Here is a 19354-nt window from a genome sequence, read left to right as displayed (position 1 = left end):
ATCACAGACTCGATGGATGTTGAGTCTGAATGAACTCTGGGAGTTGGTGATGGACAGGGAGGCCTGGCGTGCTGCGATTCATGGGGTCACAAAGAGTCGGACAAGACTGAGCAAGTGAACTGAACTGAACTTAATGAAAGAAATCAAAGATAACATAAACAGATGGAGAGCTATTCCATGTTCCTGGGTACGAAGAATCAATATTGTGAAAATAACCATACTACCAAATGCAATCTACAGATTTAATGTTATCCTTATCAAATTACCAATGGCATTTTCACAGAACTAGAACAAAAATTTTCACAATTCGTATGGAAACACAAAAGACCCCGAGAGTCAAAGCAGTCTTGAGAAAGAAGAATGGAGCTGGAGGAATCAACCTTCCTGACTTCAGATTATACTACAAAGCTACAATCATCAAGACAGTGTGGTACTGGCACAAAAACAGAAATATAGACCAATGGAACAAGATAGAAAGCCCAGAAGTAAACCCATGCACCTATGGGTACCTTATTTTTGACAAAGAAGACAAGACTATACAATGGGGCAAAGACACTCTCTTCAATAAATGCTGTTGGGAAAACTGGACAGCTACATGTAAAAGAATGAAATTAGAACACTTCCTAACACCACACACAAAGATAAACTAAAAATGGATTAAAGATCTAAATGGAAGACCAGAAACTATAAACCTCTTAGAGGAAAACATAGGCAGAACACTTAATGACATAAATCAAAACAAGATCCTCTATGACCCACTTTCTGCTACTGCTGCTGCTAAGTCACTTCAGTCGTGTTCGACTCTGTGCGACTCCATAGACAGCAGCCCACCAGGCTCCCCTGTCCCTGGGATTCTCCAGGCAAGAACACTGGAGTGGGTTGCCATTTCCTTCTCCAATGCATGAAAGTCAAAAGTCAAAGTGAAGTCGCTCAGTCGTGTCCGACTCTTCTAGCGACCCCATGAACTTCAGCCTACCAGACTCCTCCGTCCATGGGATTGTCCAGGCAAGAGTATTGGAGTGGGGTGCCATTGCCTTCTCCAGACTCACTTCCTACAGTAACAGAAATTTTAAAAAGGTAAACAAGTGGACCTGATTAAACCTAAAAGCTTTTGCACAGCAAAGGAAACTATAAGCAAGGTGAAAAGACAACCCTCAGAATGGGAGAAAATAATAGCAAATGAAACAACTGACAAAGGATTAATTTCCAAAATATACAAGCAGCTCATACAAGCAGCTCTTGCCTGGAAAACCCCATGGAAAATAATAGCAAATGAAACAACTGACAAAGGATTAATTTCCAAAATATACAAGCAGCTCTTGCCTGGAAAACCCCATGGATGGAGGAGCCTGGTAGGCTGCAGTCCGTGGGATGGCTAAGAGTCGGACACGACTGAATGACGTCACTTTCACTTTCCTGCACTGGAGAAGGAAACGGCAACCTACTCCAGTGTTCTTGCCTGGAGAATCCCAGGGATGGGGGAGCCTGGTGGACTGCCGTCTATGGGGTAGCACAGAGTCGTATACGACCGAAGCGACTTAGCAGCAGCAGCAGTGCGTGTATGTATGTGTGTATGTGTGTTATGTATATGTGTGTGTGTGTGTGTGTATAAATATATAAAGTGAAGTGAAAGTCGCTCAGTTATGTCCAACTCTTTGCAACCCCATGGACTATACAGTCCATGAAATTCTCCAGGCAAGAATACTGGAGTGGGTAGCCTTTCCCTTCTCTAGGGGATCTTTCCAATCAGGGATTGAACCCAGGTCTCCTGCATTGCAGGGTGACTCTTTACCAGCTGAGCCACAAGGGAAGCCCAAGAATACTGGAGTGGGTAGCCTATCCTTTCTCCAGCAGATCTTCCCAACCCAGGAATCAAACCGGGGTCTCCTGCATTGCAAGTGGATTTATTACCAACTGAGCTATCAGGGAAGCATATACACACACACACACACACACAGTTTATAGGATTACAAAAATACATAATTAAAATATACAACAGTAATAACATGAATTTCAGGGGCATAAATGGGTAGAATATTCTAAGTTTCCTTTATTGTCTTGATGCAGAATAAAGATATTAATTTCAGACTTCCTTTAAGAAAACATGTTAAAATTCCTAGAGTATTAGAAAAACAGAAAATATAGTGTATAACTTCCAAACAAGAGGGGAACAAATGGAATAAGAAAAAATAATCCAACGATAAAAAAGAAACTAGAACATGGAAAAGGCAAGACAAATAAAAAGCACAAAATAAGGTGGCATATTGAAAACTCAATATATTTGTGATTACAATAAATAGATTAAAAGCTCCAGTTTAAAAAACAGACTAGCCGACTGGCAAAAAAAAAATTAAAATCTAACTATCTGCAAGAAATGCATCTCTTTAGGACAGATAAAAGTTGAACATTATAAAGAGAGAGAATTATGTCACATTTGATAGTGCTGAATACTTATTTACTTAAAATCTTTTTCTCTTCTGCTGTTGGGGGAATCAATCTAACGAATCTCCTGCTGCTGCTGCTAAGTCACTTCAGTCGTATCCGACTCTGTGCGACCCCATAAACGGCAGCCCACCAGGCTCCCCCATCCCTGGATTCTCCAGGCAAGAACACTGGAGTGGGTTGCCATTTCCTTCTCCAATGCAGGAAAGTGAAAAGTGAAAGTGAAGTCACTCAGCCGTGTCCGACTCTCAGCGACCCCATAGACTGCAGCCTACCAGGCTCCACCATCCATGGGATTTTCCAGGCAAGAGTACTAGAATGGGTTGCCATTTCTCTCTCCAATGAATCTCCTACATTTATATATATTGTTTCTCAGTGTCCTAAATTGAATTCTATCATCTACCCATCTCTTACTCTTGTGCTTCTCAAAGTCTGGGCTTCAAACCATGTGCAATGGAAACACCTGTGCCCCACTCTGGACCTACTAATTCAGAACACCAAGTCATGAGTATCAGGGTATCAGCCTTTTAACAAGGTCTCCCAGTTGATTTAAGTATAAGAATTATTGATTTAAATGTTGACCCACAAGGTTCTGTCAGTCCTAGTCTACCTTCTGTTACACATGCACCAAAAATCACATCCAAAACTTCCACCAGTTATTAACAGGATGTATAAGCTGCCTTACCTCCACAATCCCCACCCCTGCCAAAAACTATAATCCCACCTGACACAAAGAGTACTTATCTGAATGAACGTGATGATTCTTTTTTTTTTATTTTTTTTTTAACGTGATGATTCTTAAAGCCACTTTGTCAACCAAGACCTAACTTGTAGGCATCATACCTGCATGTGCATCAATCCAATGGACATGTCCACCTGGATGTCCTAAATTACCCTGAATCTATCAGTTAGGATTAAATTCAGCTAACAGTAACAGAAAAGCCTAAAATAGTGGTTTATATAACACAAAGTTTATTTCTCTCAAATAACAGTCTGGAATAGGTTAGTATAAAAATTCTGCTCCACAAAGTTCTCAGAGAGTCTGGCTCTTTTCTGCTTTCCACTTCAAAATGCCTAGAATATGGTTCCCATTTTATAGTTCAAGATAGAGCTCCATCCAAAACAACCACATTTCTAACAACGGAACAGAAGCAAGAAGGGAGAAGGGTACATTCACCTCTCTGTAACACATTATCTGTGCTTTTATCCCACTGAGAAGGATTTAAGTGTCAAGACCATAACTAACTGCTAAAGCTAGAAATCTAGTCTTTATGTTAGGCAGCCAAACTGTTACTAAGGGGAGAAAAAGGGGGAAGACCAGATACTGAACGACAATAGCATTCTTGACTACACCTTCAGAAGTTATGATGTCCCAACCTGAACTCATCAGTTTGCAGAACACATTGTGCAATTTCACACCTTTGTGATGTCTCTATCTCCTACCTTTATCTTCATTCTGCCTGGCAAACTCCTTCTCCTCTCTTAATACTCACATCATGAATCTTTTTGTGAAGCGTTCCTTTACCCAACCACCTTTACCACCAGCCTAAACAAACCAGATGTCTTTCGGCCACCTTCGTATCTAGCATATATCTCTATTATTACACTGTTAATTTTTTATTGTATCTTTTTAAAAGTCTATCCCTCCATTCATCCCTCTCCCAGTAGAAGGTGAACTTCTTGAGGGCAGAGACTATGCCTTATTTTAGTATCATATGCACATAAATCTGTATCATACTAAATTTTACAAAAATCAACCATTAACATCTGTTACCTAAAATTATGACAGCAGGGAATGGGTAAAAAGAACCTAATAAAAAGAACATCATGGTATGTAGTACTGTAGAATAATGGGATGTCTTAAAGTTCCAAATTACGTAAGATTCTACTAGCAGTTACAAGAATATTATGGCTATATGCTCATACTTAAGTACTGCCTTCCTCTACACACGTTACCTATTCACTTCCTACACTCATCTTTCTTTTCCTTCTGGTATAAATTAATATAGTGGGGTAAATTTTAAGTAGATTTATATTTGATTCCACTAATAAGTTCACATTTAACTTGGATCAAATGATTGGGTTCTGTGCTTAAGACTCCAGTTAAATCTCAGCAATTATTTCATCACAGAAGACTGGGTCAGGTATGTCTATGTCCTTGGAAGAGTCAACCAAAGAGCTTCAATATTTTGATGTATTTTTTCTGAAAGAAAATATCTAGACTAGGTAACACAGTATTCAACTTAGGAAGCACAACATTACAACTGATAAACACTTGACTGAAATAACACACTAAATAATATACTAATTTATAATGGCTTTCATAGTCAAAAATTTTTAACATGCATAAGTAAGATCTTTATAGAAGTGAAATCTTAACACCATCAAAGCACCAATTTAACTTGAAAAATCAACCAAAATCATGTAAAACATGTATAACAATTGCTATGCCCAACCTTTAAAAAAAACTTCAAGATATTAACAATGGAATGCCATGTGTAATTTTAAGTAAGATATCAACTATAAACATAGCTAAGCACCCCAAAATGCTTATAGCAGCAAAGCTTCAACGGTGTAAATGTGGCCTGCAGCTTTGCCCATATTGGCCAGTGTGGTCTATCAATTCAGACCATGATACTGTGCTGACCCTCAAGAATTCTAATCATAACCTTTCACTCTAGTTCTGTAACCTGAACAGTGTCCTCACTGTTCTGCCTGCTGTTCCTCAGCTGGGCATGAAGTCCTACCCTCAATGTCAACAGCAGTTAAATCTAACTTCAATAAAATAAAAGAACATGTATTAGTTAGTTATTATCTTACCATTACTTCCTAGTGGTTGTAATGTATCTCCTGTCAGGTTACACCACCCAACCGGGAAAATATCTCGACAATCATACTTGCACCAATAATTGAAAGCTCCGCTCCAGCCATCAAATGTGATATAAACTTCATCTCCTTTAACATTTCCAATAGTTGCAGGGCAGATCAGATAAGGGTTCTTTCTGTCTACAGCTTCAAGTTTCATTCCCACTTTAAAATTATTTAGAGGTGGCTTTGGTGGTTCCTACCAAAATATTAAAAAAAAAGTTTTCATTGTTAAGATGTATTAAGAAGCATTTGCTCAACTGTATTCTTACAATCTTCAGCAACCAAAAATTAAGCTTCACGTTTATCAATTAAATACAGGAAGAGACAGTTCTCACAGATCCCTTTGAAACTCTGCTCTACAATATCTCACTTACTCTGGAGCATAGTCAAGAACCTAGAAGAAAACAAAACCAGCCTGATGGTCATTCATTCATTCAAGAAATATGTATTACATACTATGTACCAGGAATTTACCATTCATAGGTGAACAAAAATATCAAGATCCCTGTTCTTGTAGACATTACATTCTAATAGTGGTGTAGCAGTGGTTGGGAGGCCAGACAGGATGAAGGGGAGGAAGCAATAACAAGAAATTTTAAAAGAGGGAGTCAAACAAACCTAAAAATATGTAAATTATAGAGTAATTTGAAAGATAAGCCCGAAGAGAAGGAACAGCAACAGATAATATCTAAAAAGAAACTCAAAATATAAAATGTAGATACAAGAACATCAAAGTCACAGTCTGGGGTCATTTATGATATGCAATTCAGAAACAAATATTTAAAAGCATTCCTTAATTACAAAAAGCTGAAGTATACAAATGCTAACAGGATTCTTAGACCAAGGGCTACATTAAAAGCAACATCATCTTTTTTTCTACTCTGCTTTTTATCCCAGTAAATGGCACCATCAGCAACCCAGTTACCCAAGTCAAAAACCTGGAAATGGCCCTAGACCTGTGGTTCTCAGCCTGACTAAACATTAGAATTTCCTGGGGCCACAGTGCCAGATATATTGATTAAACTGGTCTGACATGGGCAGGGCACATTTTAATTGCCCAGATGATTCTACTGTGCATCCAAGGCTGAGAACCACTACCCTAGATGCATCTTTTCCCCCTAACACTCACATTCAGAGACTACAACCTGCCAATTCTACCCCCTAAATCTCTAGAATAACAACATTAAAAGTTAACTTTCTCTTAAGACTTCCAGAAATCAGAAAATAAATAATATTAGGGAACACATTATAAAAACGTTAACCTTCAATTTCCTCTATTTCTTTGCATTGTTCACTTAAGAAGTCTTTATCTCTCCCTGCTCTTCTCTGGAACTCTGCATTCAGATGGATGTATCTTCCCCTTTCTCCTTTGCCTTTCCCTTCTTTTTTCCTCAGCTATTTGTAAGGCCTCCTCAGACAACCACTTTGCCTTCTTGCATTTCTTTTCCTTTGGGATGGCAAAGCAGAGACATCACTTTGGTGACAAAGATCCATATAGTCAAAGCTATGGTTTTTCCAATAGTCATGTACAGTTGTAACAGTTGGACCATAAAGAAGGCTGAGTGCCAAAGAATTGATGCTTTCGAACTGTGGTAATGGAGAAGACTCTTGGAAGTCTCTTGGACAGCAAGAAGATCAAATCAGTCAATCCTAAAGGAAATCAATCTTGAATATTCACTGGAAGGACTGATGCTAAAGCTCCAATACTTTGGCCACCTGCTGCGAAGAGCCGACTCACTGGAAAAGACCCTCATGGTGGGAAAGATGGAGGGCAGAAGGAGACGAGAGCAACAGAGGATGAGATGGTTGGATGGCATCACCGACTCAATGGACATGAGTTTGAGCAAACTCTGGGAGATAGTGAAGGACAGGGAAGCCTGGTGTGCTGCAGTCCATAGGGACGCAAAGAGTCAGACACAACTTAGTGACTGAACAAAAACAACCGCCTTCAATTGTTGAGCATATGCACAGTTTAAATATTCTCTATATATTCATTTAATTCTCACAACAGACCTATGAAGCCAGTGCAGCTATTATACCCATCTTGCAGACAATAAAACTAATGCACAATGGCCTAAGACTACACCATAAGTATCAGAGCTAGATTTTAAGTCTAAGTAGCCAACTTTCTGGAACACTCTACACCCCAACATCTGCCAAGCCAATTCCAACTCTTCCGCACCTCAAAGCCCAGCTCTCCTGGCCTCTTTAAAGCTTCTCTGAACAATGCCTGCTATTCCGAGGCCCACCAAAGTGGCACTCGTCTTCAATTGTGAAACTATTAAAATATGTTTACTCTTCTGAGATCTTTTTCATATTGTTATTTCCAGCACAGTACTCAATGGCAAGCATTTTTTAAATGAATGAACCAAAGAATCACCTGGAATACAGTAAACAAGCTCTGAACTACCTCTTTCAACAAGATATAATTTTTAAAACCTATCTGGTAGATGGGTTCCTTTTAAAAATGTCCCCTTTAAACCCATCTCATCATCCCATGCTTTCTCTGATCCCTTAGTCGTGTCTGACTCTTTGCGACCCTATGGACTGTAGCCCAACAGGCTCTTCCATCCATGGAATTCTCCAGGCAAGAATACTGGAGTGGGTAGCCATTCCCTTCTCCAGGGAATCTTCCTGACCAAGGATCAAACCCGGGTCTCGTGCATTGCAGGCAGATTCTTTACCATCTGAGCCACCAGGGAAACCCCTATTTCTTCTAAATTTCATGAATACCCTATCAAATTTTCTTACACAAATAAGTGTTAATAGAGCTCTAGAAGAAAACAAATTTTAATTTGTTTCATAACAAATTAACTCTTTTTTCATAACATAGTAAATGAAAGCGCTTTATCACAAAACCGACCTCCTTCCAGATTTAGATAATTTGCAAAATGGTTCCCTCTGCTGTCAACAAAAGGTAATGATACAAAAGTTGCTTTAAGATATGTTTTAAAAGAATATAGTTTGTCATTATCCATTCTTGAATGACTTCCTAAACACAAAGATACAATCTGCAAAAGCAAAAGCTTATATAAAAAGGGATCATTCTCTTTTCTTTTACTCTAAGAAAATGATTCTGTTCTAAAAGGTGGCTAGCAAAGAATGGCCTTTTAACCTCCCTTCTTGCTTACCTACAATATGGTTCTTCTTACAGGCTATTTTCCCCTATATCCCACTGATTGAAGCCAGTCTTAGCATTATCTACATTACCCTTCTGCCTGAAATATTTTTACCCTTGTAGTCTCAAGGTTCATTCTCTCCCTTTCTTCACATCTTCACTCAAATGGCACCTTCTCAGCAAGACCTTCCTTGCCAAACTATCTAAAACGTCACCCCTTTGTTCTCCTTAGCATATACAACTATCAAGCATAATACAATGCATTTATTATGATTTACTATAAATTTACTCAGCTAGAAGGTAAGCTCCATAAAGGAAGGAGTCTTTTATAGCTAAGTTTACAGCTATATTCCTGGAGTCTACCTCTGATCACAAACTCCTATCCTTAAATTTCTACTTCCTTACTTTTAATCAATTACTTCTTTGATTTCATCAAGAATTCTAGTCCTTTAACCTTCATTTATTCATTTACAAATATTTACTGAGTGCCTACTAAGTCCCAGACACTACTGAAGGTTCTTGATATATATTGGGTTGGCCAAAAAGTTCATTCAGATTTTTCTGTACACCAACGAAATTTTCGGCCAACCCCATATTAGCTGGCAAAATAAACAAAAAACCCCACCTGTGCACTGCTCACATGCTAGTAAAGAGAAAGATGAGGAACATAATAAGTAAAATATATCCTATGTTATAAATGATAAATGCTTTGCAGAAAGAGAGAGCAGAGCAGAGTTTAAGGGAGATCCAGAAAGCAATGTAGGGGAGGGGTTGTGAGATTATAAATAGGACAATCAGGGCTTCCCTGGTTGCTCAGTGGCAAAGAATCTACCTGCCAACGCAAGAGACACAGGTTTGATCCCTGATCCGGGATAATCCCACATGCTGTGGAACAACTGAGCCCATGCACTACAACTATTGAGGCTGCACTCTAGAGCCCAGGTGCCACAACTACAGAAGCCAGTGTGCCCTAGAGCCTGTGCTTTGCAACAAGAGAAACCACCACAATGAGAAGCCTGCACACTGCAACTAGAGAGTAGCCCCTGCTCACCAAAACTAGAGTAAAACCTGTGCAGCAACAAACACACAGCATGCACAGTCATAAATAAATAAATAAAATTCTTTAAAAATAAATAAATAGGGAAATCAGGATGAACTTCATCTGGAAGGTGACATGTGAACAGAAGCCTGAAGATTATTAGCCAGTTATCTAGAGGAAGAGTGCTTTAGGCAGAGACAACAGCTAGGAACCAAGGCCCTAAAACAGAGATGTGTCTGAAATGTTCAAAGAACAAGGAAGCAGAGTGTGGCTAAAATGTAGTATGCAAGTAGGAGGGCAGTAGGAAACAAGGTCAGAGAGATAATGAGGGGTCATATCATGTAGAATTATGGAGGCCACTGTAAGAACTCTGGCTTTTACCCTGAGTCAATCAGGGAGCCCCTGGATAACTTTGAGGAGAGGAGTGATATAATCTCACTTATGTTTTAAAAGGAATACTCTGGCTGCTATGTTGACAACAGACTGTAAAGAGATCAATAAAGAGGTTACTCAGTAATCCAAGTGAGAGATAAGGGCAGCTTGTACCAGTCTGACAGCAATTGAGATGGCGAGAAGTAGTTGGATTTCAAATATATTTTAAAAATAAAGGAAATGGGGTTTCCATATGGACTGGATGCAGTGTGTGACAGAAATAATCACCAAGGTTTTTGGCTTAAGCAAATGGAAAGACAGTTGCTATTCCTTGATATGGGAAAGGCTGCAGGTTGAGCAGTTTGATGTCTATTAGACACATCTCCAAGGAGGGATACTGAGTAGGTGGTCTGGGTATAGAAGTCTGAGTTGGGAGCAAAAGGTCTGGACCAGAAATATAAATCTGAAAGGCATCTGCATATAAACTGTACTTAAAGTCAGGAATTAGATTAATCACCAAGAAATTAATACAGATCAGTTTCTCAAACACGACACTATTGTCATTTGGGATCAGAACATTCTGTTGTGGGGGCTGTTCTGTGCATTGTAGGATGTTTAGTAGTATCCCTGGTCTCTACTCACTAGATATAAGTAGAACCCCCTACACACACTCACAGTTGTAATAACCAAAAACATCCCCTGTTGAGAACTACTGTATGAAGAAAAGGACCAAACACTCAACTTCTATCACACCCTTTCACATCCAGGTTACAGAGCATCCTATCACCATTTTCTTCTCAGCACCCCAAACCAATTTATCCCCTTGTCCTGGTTCTATTATCTCCAAACCTTAGTTCAGTATCACCCTCCACTTTACCTATTTATACTTAGCTGCTGAGCACTGCTGGAAAAAATTCCCACATGCGTATTACATGCAGTGCTACACATGTTTAGTCTTCGTCCTCAGATGAACGCTCCAAAATACTGTCATATGTCCCTAGGTCGATCCCCCTCCCATCCCATATGGCAGCTATTCCAAACCTTTATCATTTGCCTTAAGACCAATGTTTCCTCATTGAATGTTTATTATTTTATTTGTAAACTGACTTTCTCCCAACCACAAAGTAAGCTCTCTGCCTTGGTGGTGGAATATAGTAGACTTTCAGTCTATGTATGCCTTTGTCGGTTTCCCATTTCAGAGTAAACTGAGGCCATTAGGAATGAACTCCAACAATATTCTGCCTTCACGATTATAAACTTCACTCTATCCAAGGACAATTTTCAGTTGGTCTTCAGTTCTTGCTAATGTAACTGATGAACTTCCTCTATAAAATAGTCAAGAATCAGCTTTCCTTTTAACTGACCTCTACTAAGTACCTGATATGGGTACTTATATATTATAAAGGTGAGTGGGTATTTCTCAAGGTTCTAAACTTGACACTCTTCTCTCCTCTGTTTTCCCTTTAAACTGGTTCATTCACGCTCAAGATTTCTATCACTACCATTTAAGCTAAAAAATCCCAAATCCATGTACCCAAGCCAAATCTTATTTCTAAATTCTAAATATATTTTATGTCAATGTCTGGTGGTAGTCATTCCTCCTCAAACTTGCCAGAGGCACTTTTCAACATGTCAAAAACTAAACCTATCTTCTCCCTAAGTATTCACCTTCCTGTACTTCTCATTCTTTCTTCACTCATTGAACAAATAAGTATGTACCAGGACCTAGGATAGGCAATGAGAATACAAAGTAATATTAACTTCTCAAAAGGAACTATAGTCTAGGAAGCAGGAGAGAGTGAAAATAATAATATAATCCATTATCTACAAAGACTGACATATGCACAAAGTGCTACAGAAGTGTAAGAATAGAGAGGTGAAATTAGGGAAGGTATCTTGGAGGATTTAATGCCTGAGATGAATGTCACAAGAAAAATAGGAGTGAACCATTAGATAACTAGTCTTTTTAAAAGGGGAACATGGTATGGACAGGCTATTACAAGCAATTTAGAACTTAAGATCCAAAGCAAGAAGTGGCAACTGTAAACCAGATCACAGGGTACCTTAAAGGCCATATTAATAAACATATTTCATCCTGAATGAAAATGGGAACTTCAAAGGAGTTTTAAGTATGGAATAATGCAGCATGGCTTCTGTATCAGATATTTCTAGCATTGTATGAAAGGGTGTTAGAGGCAGTTGTAAGGCTAGTTGAATAGTCCAGACAAGAGAAAAGCCTGCAGGAGTGGTACTAAGTAGGAAGAAGAAACACAACAAAGATAACCAGCAAGCTAAGTAGGTGGGCCTTCCTAATTAATCGGCTATCCAGAGTGCAGGGTCAAGAAGGAGTGGGGATTTAACATGGCTCCTAGTCAAGTTTCAAGCTTGGCTGAAAAAGGCACCCCACAAGTAAGTAAGAGTAAGGAAAGAAATCCAATAGAAAAACAGGCAAAGGCTATAATCAGCCAATTCACAGAAAAATAAAAGGCCATTGAACACATTTTGAAAGTTCCATTTCACTGGCAATTACTTCCATACAAATTACAATGGGATACCATTACCATCCCCACCTCCAAAAAAGATTCACCAAATTTTAAAAGATGGATAATATTCAATACTAGTAAAGGTATGGGAATGTGAATATATCTAAACACTAATACTGGAGAATAGTTTGGAACACCCTTTTTAGGTGCAATTTAACAATATAGTTAAACACTACTTGAAGGACATTGGAATTCTACTTCTATTAATAAGAGTGTAGCCATTCATACTTATATAAAAAGTTCTATACAAGAATGTCCACTGTAGATGATTTAAACAAGAATATGGAGACAACCTAAACATTAATCCTTCAGTTCAATTCAGTTCAGTTGCTCAGTTGTGTCTGACTCTTTGCGACCCCATGAACTGCAGCATGCCACTCAAACTCACATCCATCGAGTCGGTGATGCCATCCAGCCATCTCATCCTCTGTTGTCCCCTTTTCCTCCTGCCCCCAATCCCTCCCAGGATCAGAATCTTTTCCAATGAGTCAACTCTTCACATCAGGTGGCCAAAGTACTGGAGTTTCAGCTTTAGCATCATTCCTTCCAAAGAAATCCCAGGGCTGATCTCCTTCAGAATGGACTGGTTGGATCTCCTTGCAGTCCAAGGGACTCTCAAGAGTCTTCGCCAGCACCACAGTTCAAAAGCATCAATTCTTCGGTGCTCAGCTTTCTTCACAGTCCAACTTTCACATCCATACATGACCACTGGAAAAACCATAGCCTTGACTAGATGGACCTTTGTTGGCAAAGTAATGTGTCTGCTTTTCAATATGCTATCTAGGTTGGTCATAACTTTAGGGGGAGGTTAAATCAGTTATGGTAATCCATACCACAGAAGAGAGCAATACAACCTAAAATACATATGAAACAAAATGGAAATTTCCAAAGCATACACACTTTAGGGGAAAAACTAAATCATAGAATATATTCCAATTTACATTTAAGAAATAAAAGTCCATATATGTTTGTAAATGCACAGATAAAGGTCATGAAGAACCTTTTGGAGAGAAGAGTAGAATGGAGGAATGGATAGGATAAATGGACACTCATTTTCCACTTTAGTTAAGGATATAGCTTGATTCCTCCACACACACAAAGATAAATTATTTTTATAATTTTAAAAATGAAACACACAATGTATGTGACATGTGACATGACTAGCTGATAAAACAATTCCATAATTAAAATAGATCCAATGGCTTTTCTAAAGCCACAGTCTAAGCTAATAAGTATTTAATAAAGACTATTACGAAACATCTCTTTTGTTATTAACTATCGTCAAATATGCTTTACACAGTGCCCAAAAGGACTGCATTCACTTGTGCCCCTTGCTGGTAAGGCAAGCCCACTTATAGCATTTCATGCTGCTCAAAGCTGTACTCAAAGAATTTTTCTCTGCAATGTAGAAATCATGTCAATTGACATTTCACATCATTGTACATTTAATCTTCTTGAAGAAGTTTTAAAACTATAATCAATGTTTACCATTCCTGATACAAATGGCTGTAATAAAATTTAAGTGACTGAAAAAACAAGGAGGACAGAGTGAAAAATTTTTGACCTATAATTTAACTAAAACTTAGCTTTCATTCACTGTTTCTTAACACAGTGTACTCTCTTTCAACATTTTCTCAAGAGCATAAACTATTTTTGGAATTCTCCCTCTTTGTTATATAACAAGTATTTCCTTATAAAAAAAATTCTTTCTGATGACTGTTTTTAACATTCTTTTACTTCTGCAACCAAATCTATCCAAATAACTTTCAAGTTTTCTTGTCCCATCATTTTCTCCAATATCAAAGAGATGACTAATATTGCAAACTGAGAAGTTTCACTTCTGAAGGTAAATAAAAAATAATAACAAACATCTGCTTCCAGTAAAGTACCCATTTGTATCTGAGGTCAAGAAAGAGGTACTAATTCACTTTGACTACTGAGTGATGAAAACTGAGCCTTTTTTATGACTCGCTGTTACGGGCTGAACTGTGTCTCACCTCCTATCCCACCAAAATACATATGTTTAATTCCTCATCCAGTACCTCAGAATGTGACTATATTTGGAGACAGGGTCTTTAAAGAGATAATTAAGTTAAAATAACATCATTATGGTGGGTTCTAATATGACCAGTGTCCTAAGAGGAGGAAATAAGGACACAGATATGTAACTAATCTAAAAACTCAAAGAGGAGAAGATGGCTATCTATAAACCAAGAAGCATGAGAGAGTCAAAGTGAGAAAATAAACTTCTGTTTAAGCCACTGTTATGAAATGAGTTACATCTTTTCAAAATTCATAAACTGAAGCCCTAATTCCCAATGCATACTTAGAAGAGGGGCCTTTAAGGAGGTAACAAAGGTTAAGTGAGGTCATAAGGGTGGGGCTCCAAATCCAGGACTTCTTTACAAGAAAAGAAAGGAAAACCAGAGATTGCTCTCCTTCCACCACATGCACAGAGCAGAGGCCATGTGAGGACACAGTTTAGACTATAAGCTGAGAAGAGACACCTCACCAGAAACCAGCCCTGATGACACTTTGATCTTGGACTTCTAGCCTCCAGAAATGTGAAAAAATAAATTTCAGTTATTTTAAGCCACTGAGTCTGTGGTACTTTGCTACAGCAGCCTGAGCAGACTAACACATTTGCCAATCAAGCAGTTTGCAAAGTACTTTCGATACACGTTAGAGAAGACAAAGCATTTAAGAATCCCCACTAAATCAAAAACAACAACAACAACAACACACAGCCCAGTTGATGGAAGCTTTTTATAACATCTTTCTTACCTTCTTAAAGAATGCTTCAGGTGCCATTTCAGATCCAGTCAGTGTTCGCAAGAGGAACATTGGCCAAGATAATGTGTTCATCTGGTACCCTATTTTATAAAATAAAGCAGGTATTTTTTAAAAGCTTCTCTGTGATATTACAGCAAGTTGGCATAAAAAAAGTTCCATTTACCATTCTTCTCCAAAGAATGACTTTCTTACCGAGGAACGCAGGAAATGGGCTAGAGGAGCAGGTGCACCCTCCAATCAGTGCTACCACATCCACTGTACTGCTAGACAAGAAGGCTACAGTGGGGGCAGAAAGTCTCAGTTTTAAAAAGCCACTAGCTAGGGTTCACAAACATACACATATATGCTGGGAATGGGCCATAATACTAGGAGAGATCCAATTCAAAACCCAGGAGAGCTTCCATTCCCCACCAACCGCCACAGATGCAGAGTAAAAAGGCTGCAAAAGACTACCAGCCCCTTTTTCCTCAGAGCCTCTGCCTAACTTCCTTTCAGAAAGACAGTTTTCTGTCAAACTCAGTAAATGTACACTTATGATGGTATATTTCACTGTATGTAAATTTTACCTCAAAAGAAAAACAAACTGTAAATAAACAGTGAACTCTGGTTAATGATATGCATGCTAAAGGATTTAGGGGAAATGTACTGATGTCAATAACTTATCCTGAACTGCATTTAAAAATATAATTCACTGATGAACTGACAGAAAGGCAAGTAAGCAATAAAGCAAGTATAGTAAAATGATAATGGGTAGAATGTAGGTAGTGGATATGTGGGTGTTCACCAGAAAATTCTTTCACCTTTTCTGTATGTTTGAAATTTTTCATACATTAACTTGGGAAAAAAGACAGCTCTCACTTTAGCAGTCCCTACACACACTAAATGATCTTATATTAGGATTTGTATCAAATGCTATCAAAATAGACTCAACATGTGTATTCTCTAGAGATCTCATCAATTAATGGTGACTATCACAGCATGTGGCATGTGCAGCAGGGACCAGGAGTCTGCTAGCTTTACTATTTTCTGGGGGCAATCTGTTACATGCAATACTTGCCTGCCTTGATGCCAGAATTGGTTGGTGAGAACTTGGCATGTATCTCTGATGAATACATGCGTTATGATAGGGAGGCACATGAATCACATTGCCAATGGGTCCATCAATAGCATAAAATATACAAGAAAGTTCATACAGAAAGTCATTTTATAATAATCATGTATCGAAACACCCTTAATCTGACTAGGAAAATAATTGTTGCTGGGGAATTGTAAAGGGTTGTTACACACTCCCTTAAAATAAACCAGTATTACTAGTGATACCTAATATTAAATAGTTATCCAGAGCATGGATTCTCCACACTATTGTTAGAATAGAGCATGACAATCATTCTCTGGTCCTTATGCCTTTCTCTTAACCTGTATCTTATCCTATTACATGAGGTACCATGACTTTGTTTTAATTTAGCATTTTCCTTAATTCTGAATTGCCTAGAGTCAAACACAGATCAAAGTGAGTGTAAAAAAATTCAAACACAGCTAAAACTAATTCATGATATTAGGAAGTCTGGACAGTAATTACCTTTGGAAAGGAGGAGGATATGACTGGGGATCAGCAGGAATGGGGCTTCTAGGGTGCTGACAATGCTCTCTTTCTTTATTTGGGTGTTGGTTTTTGTACATGTTCATTTATAAGCTCAGAGAAGGCAATGACACCCCACTCCAGTACTCTTGCCTGGAAAATCCAACAGACGGAGGGGCCTGGAAGACTACAGCCCAAGGGGTCGCTGAGGGTCGGACACAACTGAGAAACTTCACTTTCACTTTTCACTTTCACACATTGGAGAAGGAAATGGCAACCCACTCCAGTGTTCTTGCCTGGAGAATCCCAGAGACGGCAGAGCCTGGTGGGCTGCCGTCTATAGGGTCGCAAAGAGTTGGACATGACTGAAGTGACTTAGCATTTATAAGCTGTACACTTTTCTCCATGTATGTTAAAACTTTAAAAAATAATTTTAAATAATAACCTTTAACATTTAAATAAATAAACCTTTTAAAAAGTAAAACTATGTAAGTTGTGTTATATTAAAATGGAAACTAAACTATTCAAAAGCATCTCATGAGCAAATTGGCAAAAACTGTGTTTTTTTATTATGTGGTGTCACAATGCATACTAATCAGCATGTATTGCTATATATTTCATATTTTTAATTAATAAACTCTAAAAAGTAATTTGAAAAAATAATGATTATAAATTTGGTTATGTGTCTGAAATGCTGACAATCACCACAGCTATGTTTCCTTTAAACAAAATACAAACACATACTAGCATACTGTCAATAGAGAAATAAAACCCAAACAAGGAAGCACTAAGCCTCAGATGTATATCTGTTACAGAAGTCTGTATGATTTAAGATATTATAAAAATAAGCAATAAAAAAATTTGAATGTTATGAAGAAAAGGGGAAAAGCAGAAAGCACACATATCCTAAACCATCTTCTTGGGAATAACACATACTTGATTAGTTCTTAAAAATATTTTAAGCCAAGTTAGTATTAATTAACCATTAGAAGAAAGACAATATAAAACGATGTTGTTAGAAAAAACAGTTATTATTGTCTTAAATTTTTTATTCTCACAGCTTCTTTCACTAGTTGGAGACAAAAAAAATTAATTGTCTCACTGTGCATTATAATAGAGCATTTACATTTTAGCATTATAAAAAAGAAACAAAAACCAATACCCACCATTCACTCAGAATGTGTAAGTAATAAACTAAATACTTATATTCTACAGAAATACCATGGTACACCAAAGTATTAAAACAGAAAAATTTTTGCACAAAATTAGGGTCACGTACTTTGTTTCTTTTAAAAACTTGGTCAAAATCAAGAATTTTATATTAAAAACCTTTGCTGAAGAGTTACACCAATCTCTTCCTTTACAAAGACCTAAAGTAACTGATTCCTACCCCTCTCACTATGATTTTTTCCCACACAGGTGTAATGAAATTCCCAAGCCTGACACTGGAGTCCTAGTGTAAAATCATCTCCTTCTGCCGTGCTAATCCCCATAACAAAAATGATGAATGGCTCATTAGACAATACTGAGGGAGGAAGTGACTCATATCAAATGCTACAAACTTCTCCCCCAGAAGGGTTTCTGAATCTGCATGTGTAATCTGCTTTTGACATTTCAAGTTTTAAGGCAGAAGGACTCTTGCTCTGGAGTGGGGAACCTTTAGCCACACATATGCCAAAATATGTACTTAAATGAAACTCTATAACATATGGTACTGAGTTACTTTCTCAAACCTTCTCCACAGTAACCACCTGACCGTCTGTTTGCCAGAATGCCCAGGAGAAGAGATTTTTAAAAGGTCAGTTAAAATTATTTCTACTGAATATTACATTAACAAGAATATTTTGTTTTAAAACTGTTTATCCTTACCCAGTGGAGGCTGAAGTAAGTCCCCTTCCTTTTCACATGTCCCAACAGGCTGTATGTCTGGGGAATCAACCAGCCGCCAAAAGTCATTTTGGTTATCACTACCATCCAATCTTAAACGCAGCCTGGCACCTGTAACTCCAACAACTGTAGCAATACATACTGAAGTCGTATTGCGAGGGTCATGGGCTTCCAACTTCATGCCAACTTTGAAGTCATTAGCTGGTGGAATCTTAGACTATATACATAAACACATACAAATAAAATTCTGTTAAAACTCTTTAACTGTAGGAAAATCAAATGGTCAGTTATGTTACCAGAATACATGAGGAACATTTTAAGTAACAGTTACAACAGTTGGTGAACAAAATGAGAGCTGTAAGGGTTAAGAAAAAGATCTCCAAATTCTCTCCTTGGCTTGACACACAGCCTGACATGGTTGCCCACTGCTTGTCACTCACTCATCTGCCCACTTCCAGGCAAACCAAATACAACCTCTAAAATGCATCCTGAGTGCCTTTTTAATATAAGAATTTGATTAGGCCTTTACTCTTAAAGTAAGCCAAAAGGCAGCTTGCCACTGCCTAAAGTAAAGTCCAAACAGTCAGTATAGTTTAAAAGCCACCACACTTTAACCTCACTCCCATACTTAGTTCTCTATCTACTTAGTGCTCCAGCCACCCATACCATCCCTCAACACTCAGGTTCTTTTACGCCCATGTCTCTTTCCTTTG

The 19354-nt window shown here is 38.1% G+C and overlaps 1 protein-coding gene across 1 annotated transcript in view; it reads right to left on the bottom strand.

Moving 5' to 3' along the window:
- The window catches only part of SCML2 (Scm polycomb group protein like 2), a 114034-nt gene that overhangs the window by 62519 nt on the left and 32161 nt on the right, over positions 1-19354 (bottom strand). Inside the window, exons 5-7 of the mRNA XM_040266546.1 lie at positions 18624-18858; positions 15167-15255; positions 5263-5506 (exon numbers count right to left, since the gene is read on the bottom strand). Of these exons, the coding sequence (XP_040122480.1) occupies positions 5263-5506; positions 15167-15255; positions 18624-18858 (568 nt within the window). The remainder of the gene's footprint in view (positions 1-5262; positions 5507-15166; positions 15256-18623; positions 18859-19354) is intronic.

The sequence above is a fragment of the Oryx dammah genome, unplaced genomic scaffold (assembly GCF_014754425.2).
Source record: "Oryx dammah isolate SB20612 unplaced genomic scaffold, SCBI_Odam_1.1 HiC_scaffold_23, whole genome shotgun sequence".
NCBI classification, from domain to species: domain Eukaryota; kingdom Metazoa; phylum Chordata; class Mammalia; order Artiodactyla; family Bovidae; genus Oryx; species Oryx dammah.
This window is presented reverse-complemented; position numbering and strand designations above follow the sequence as displayed.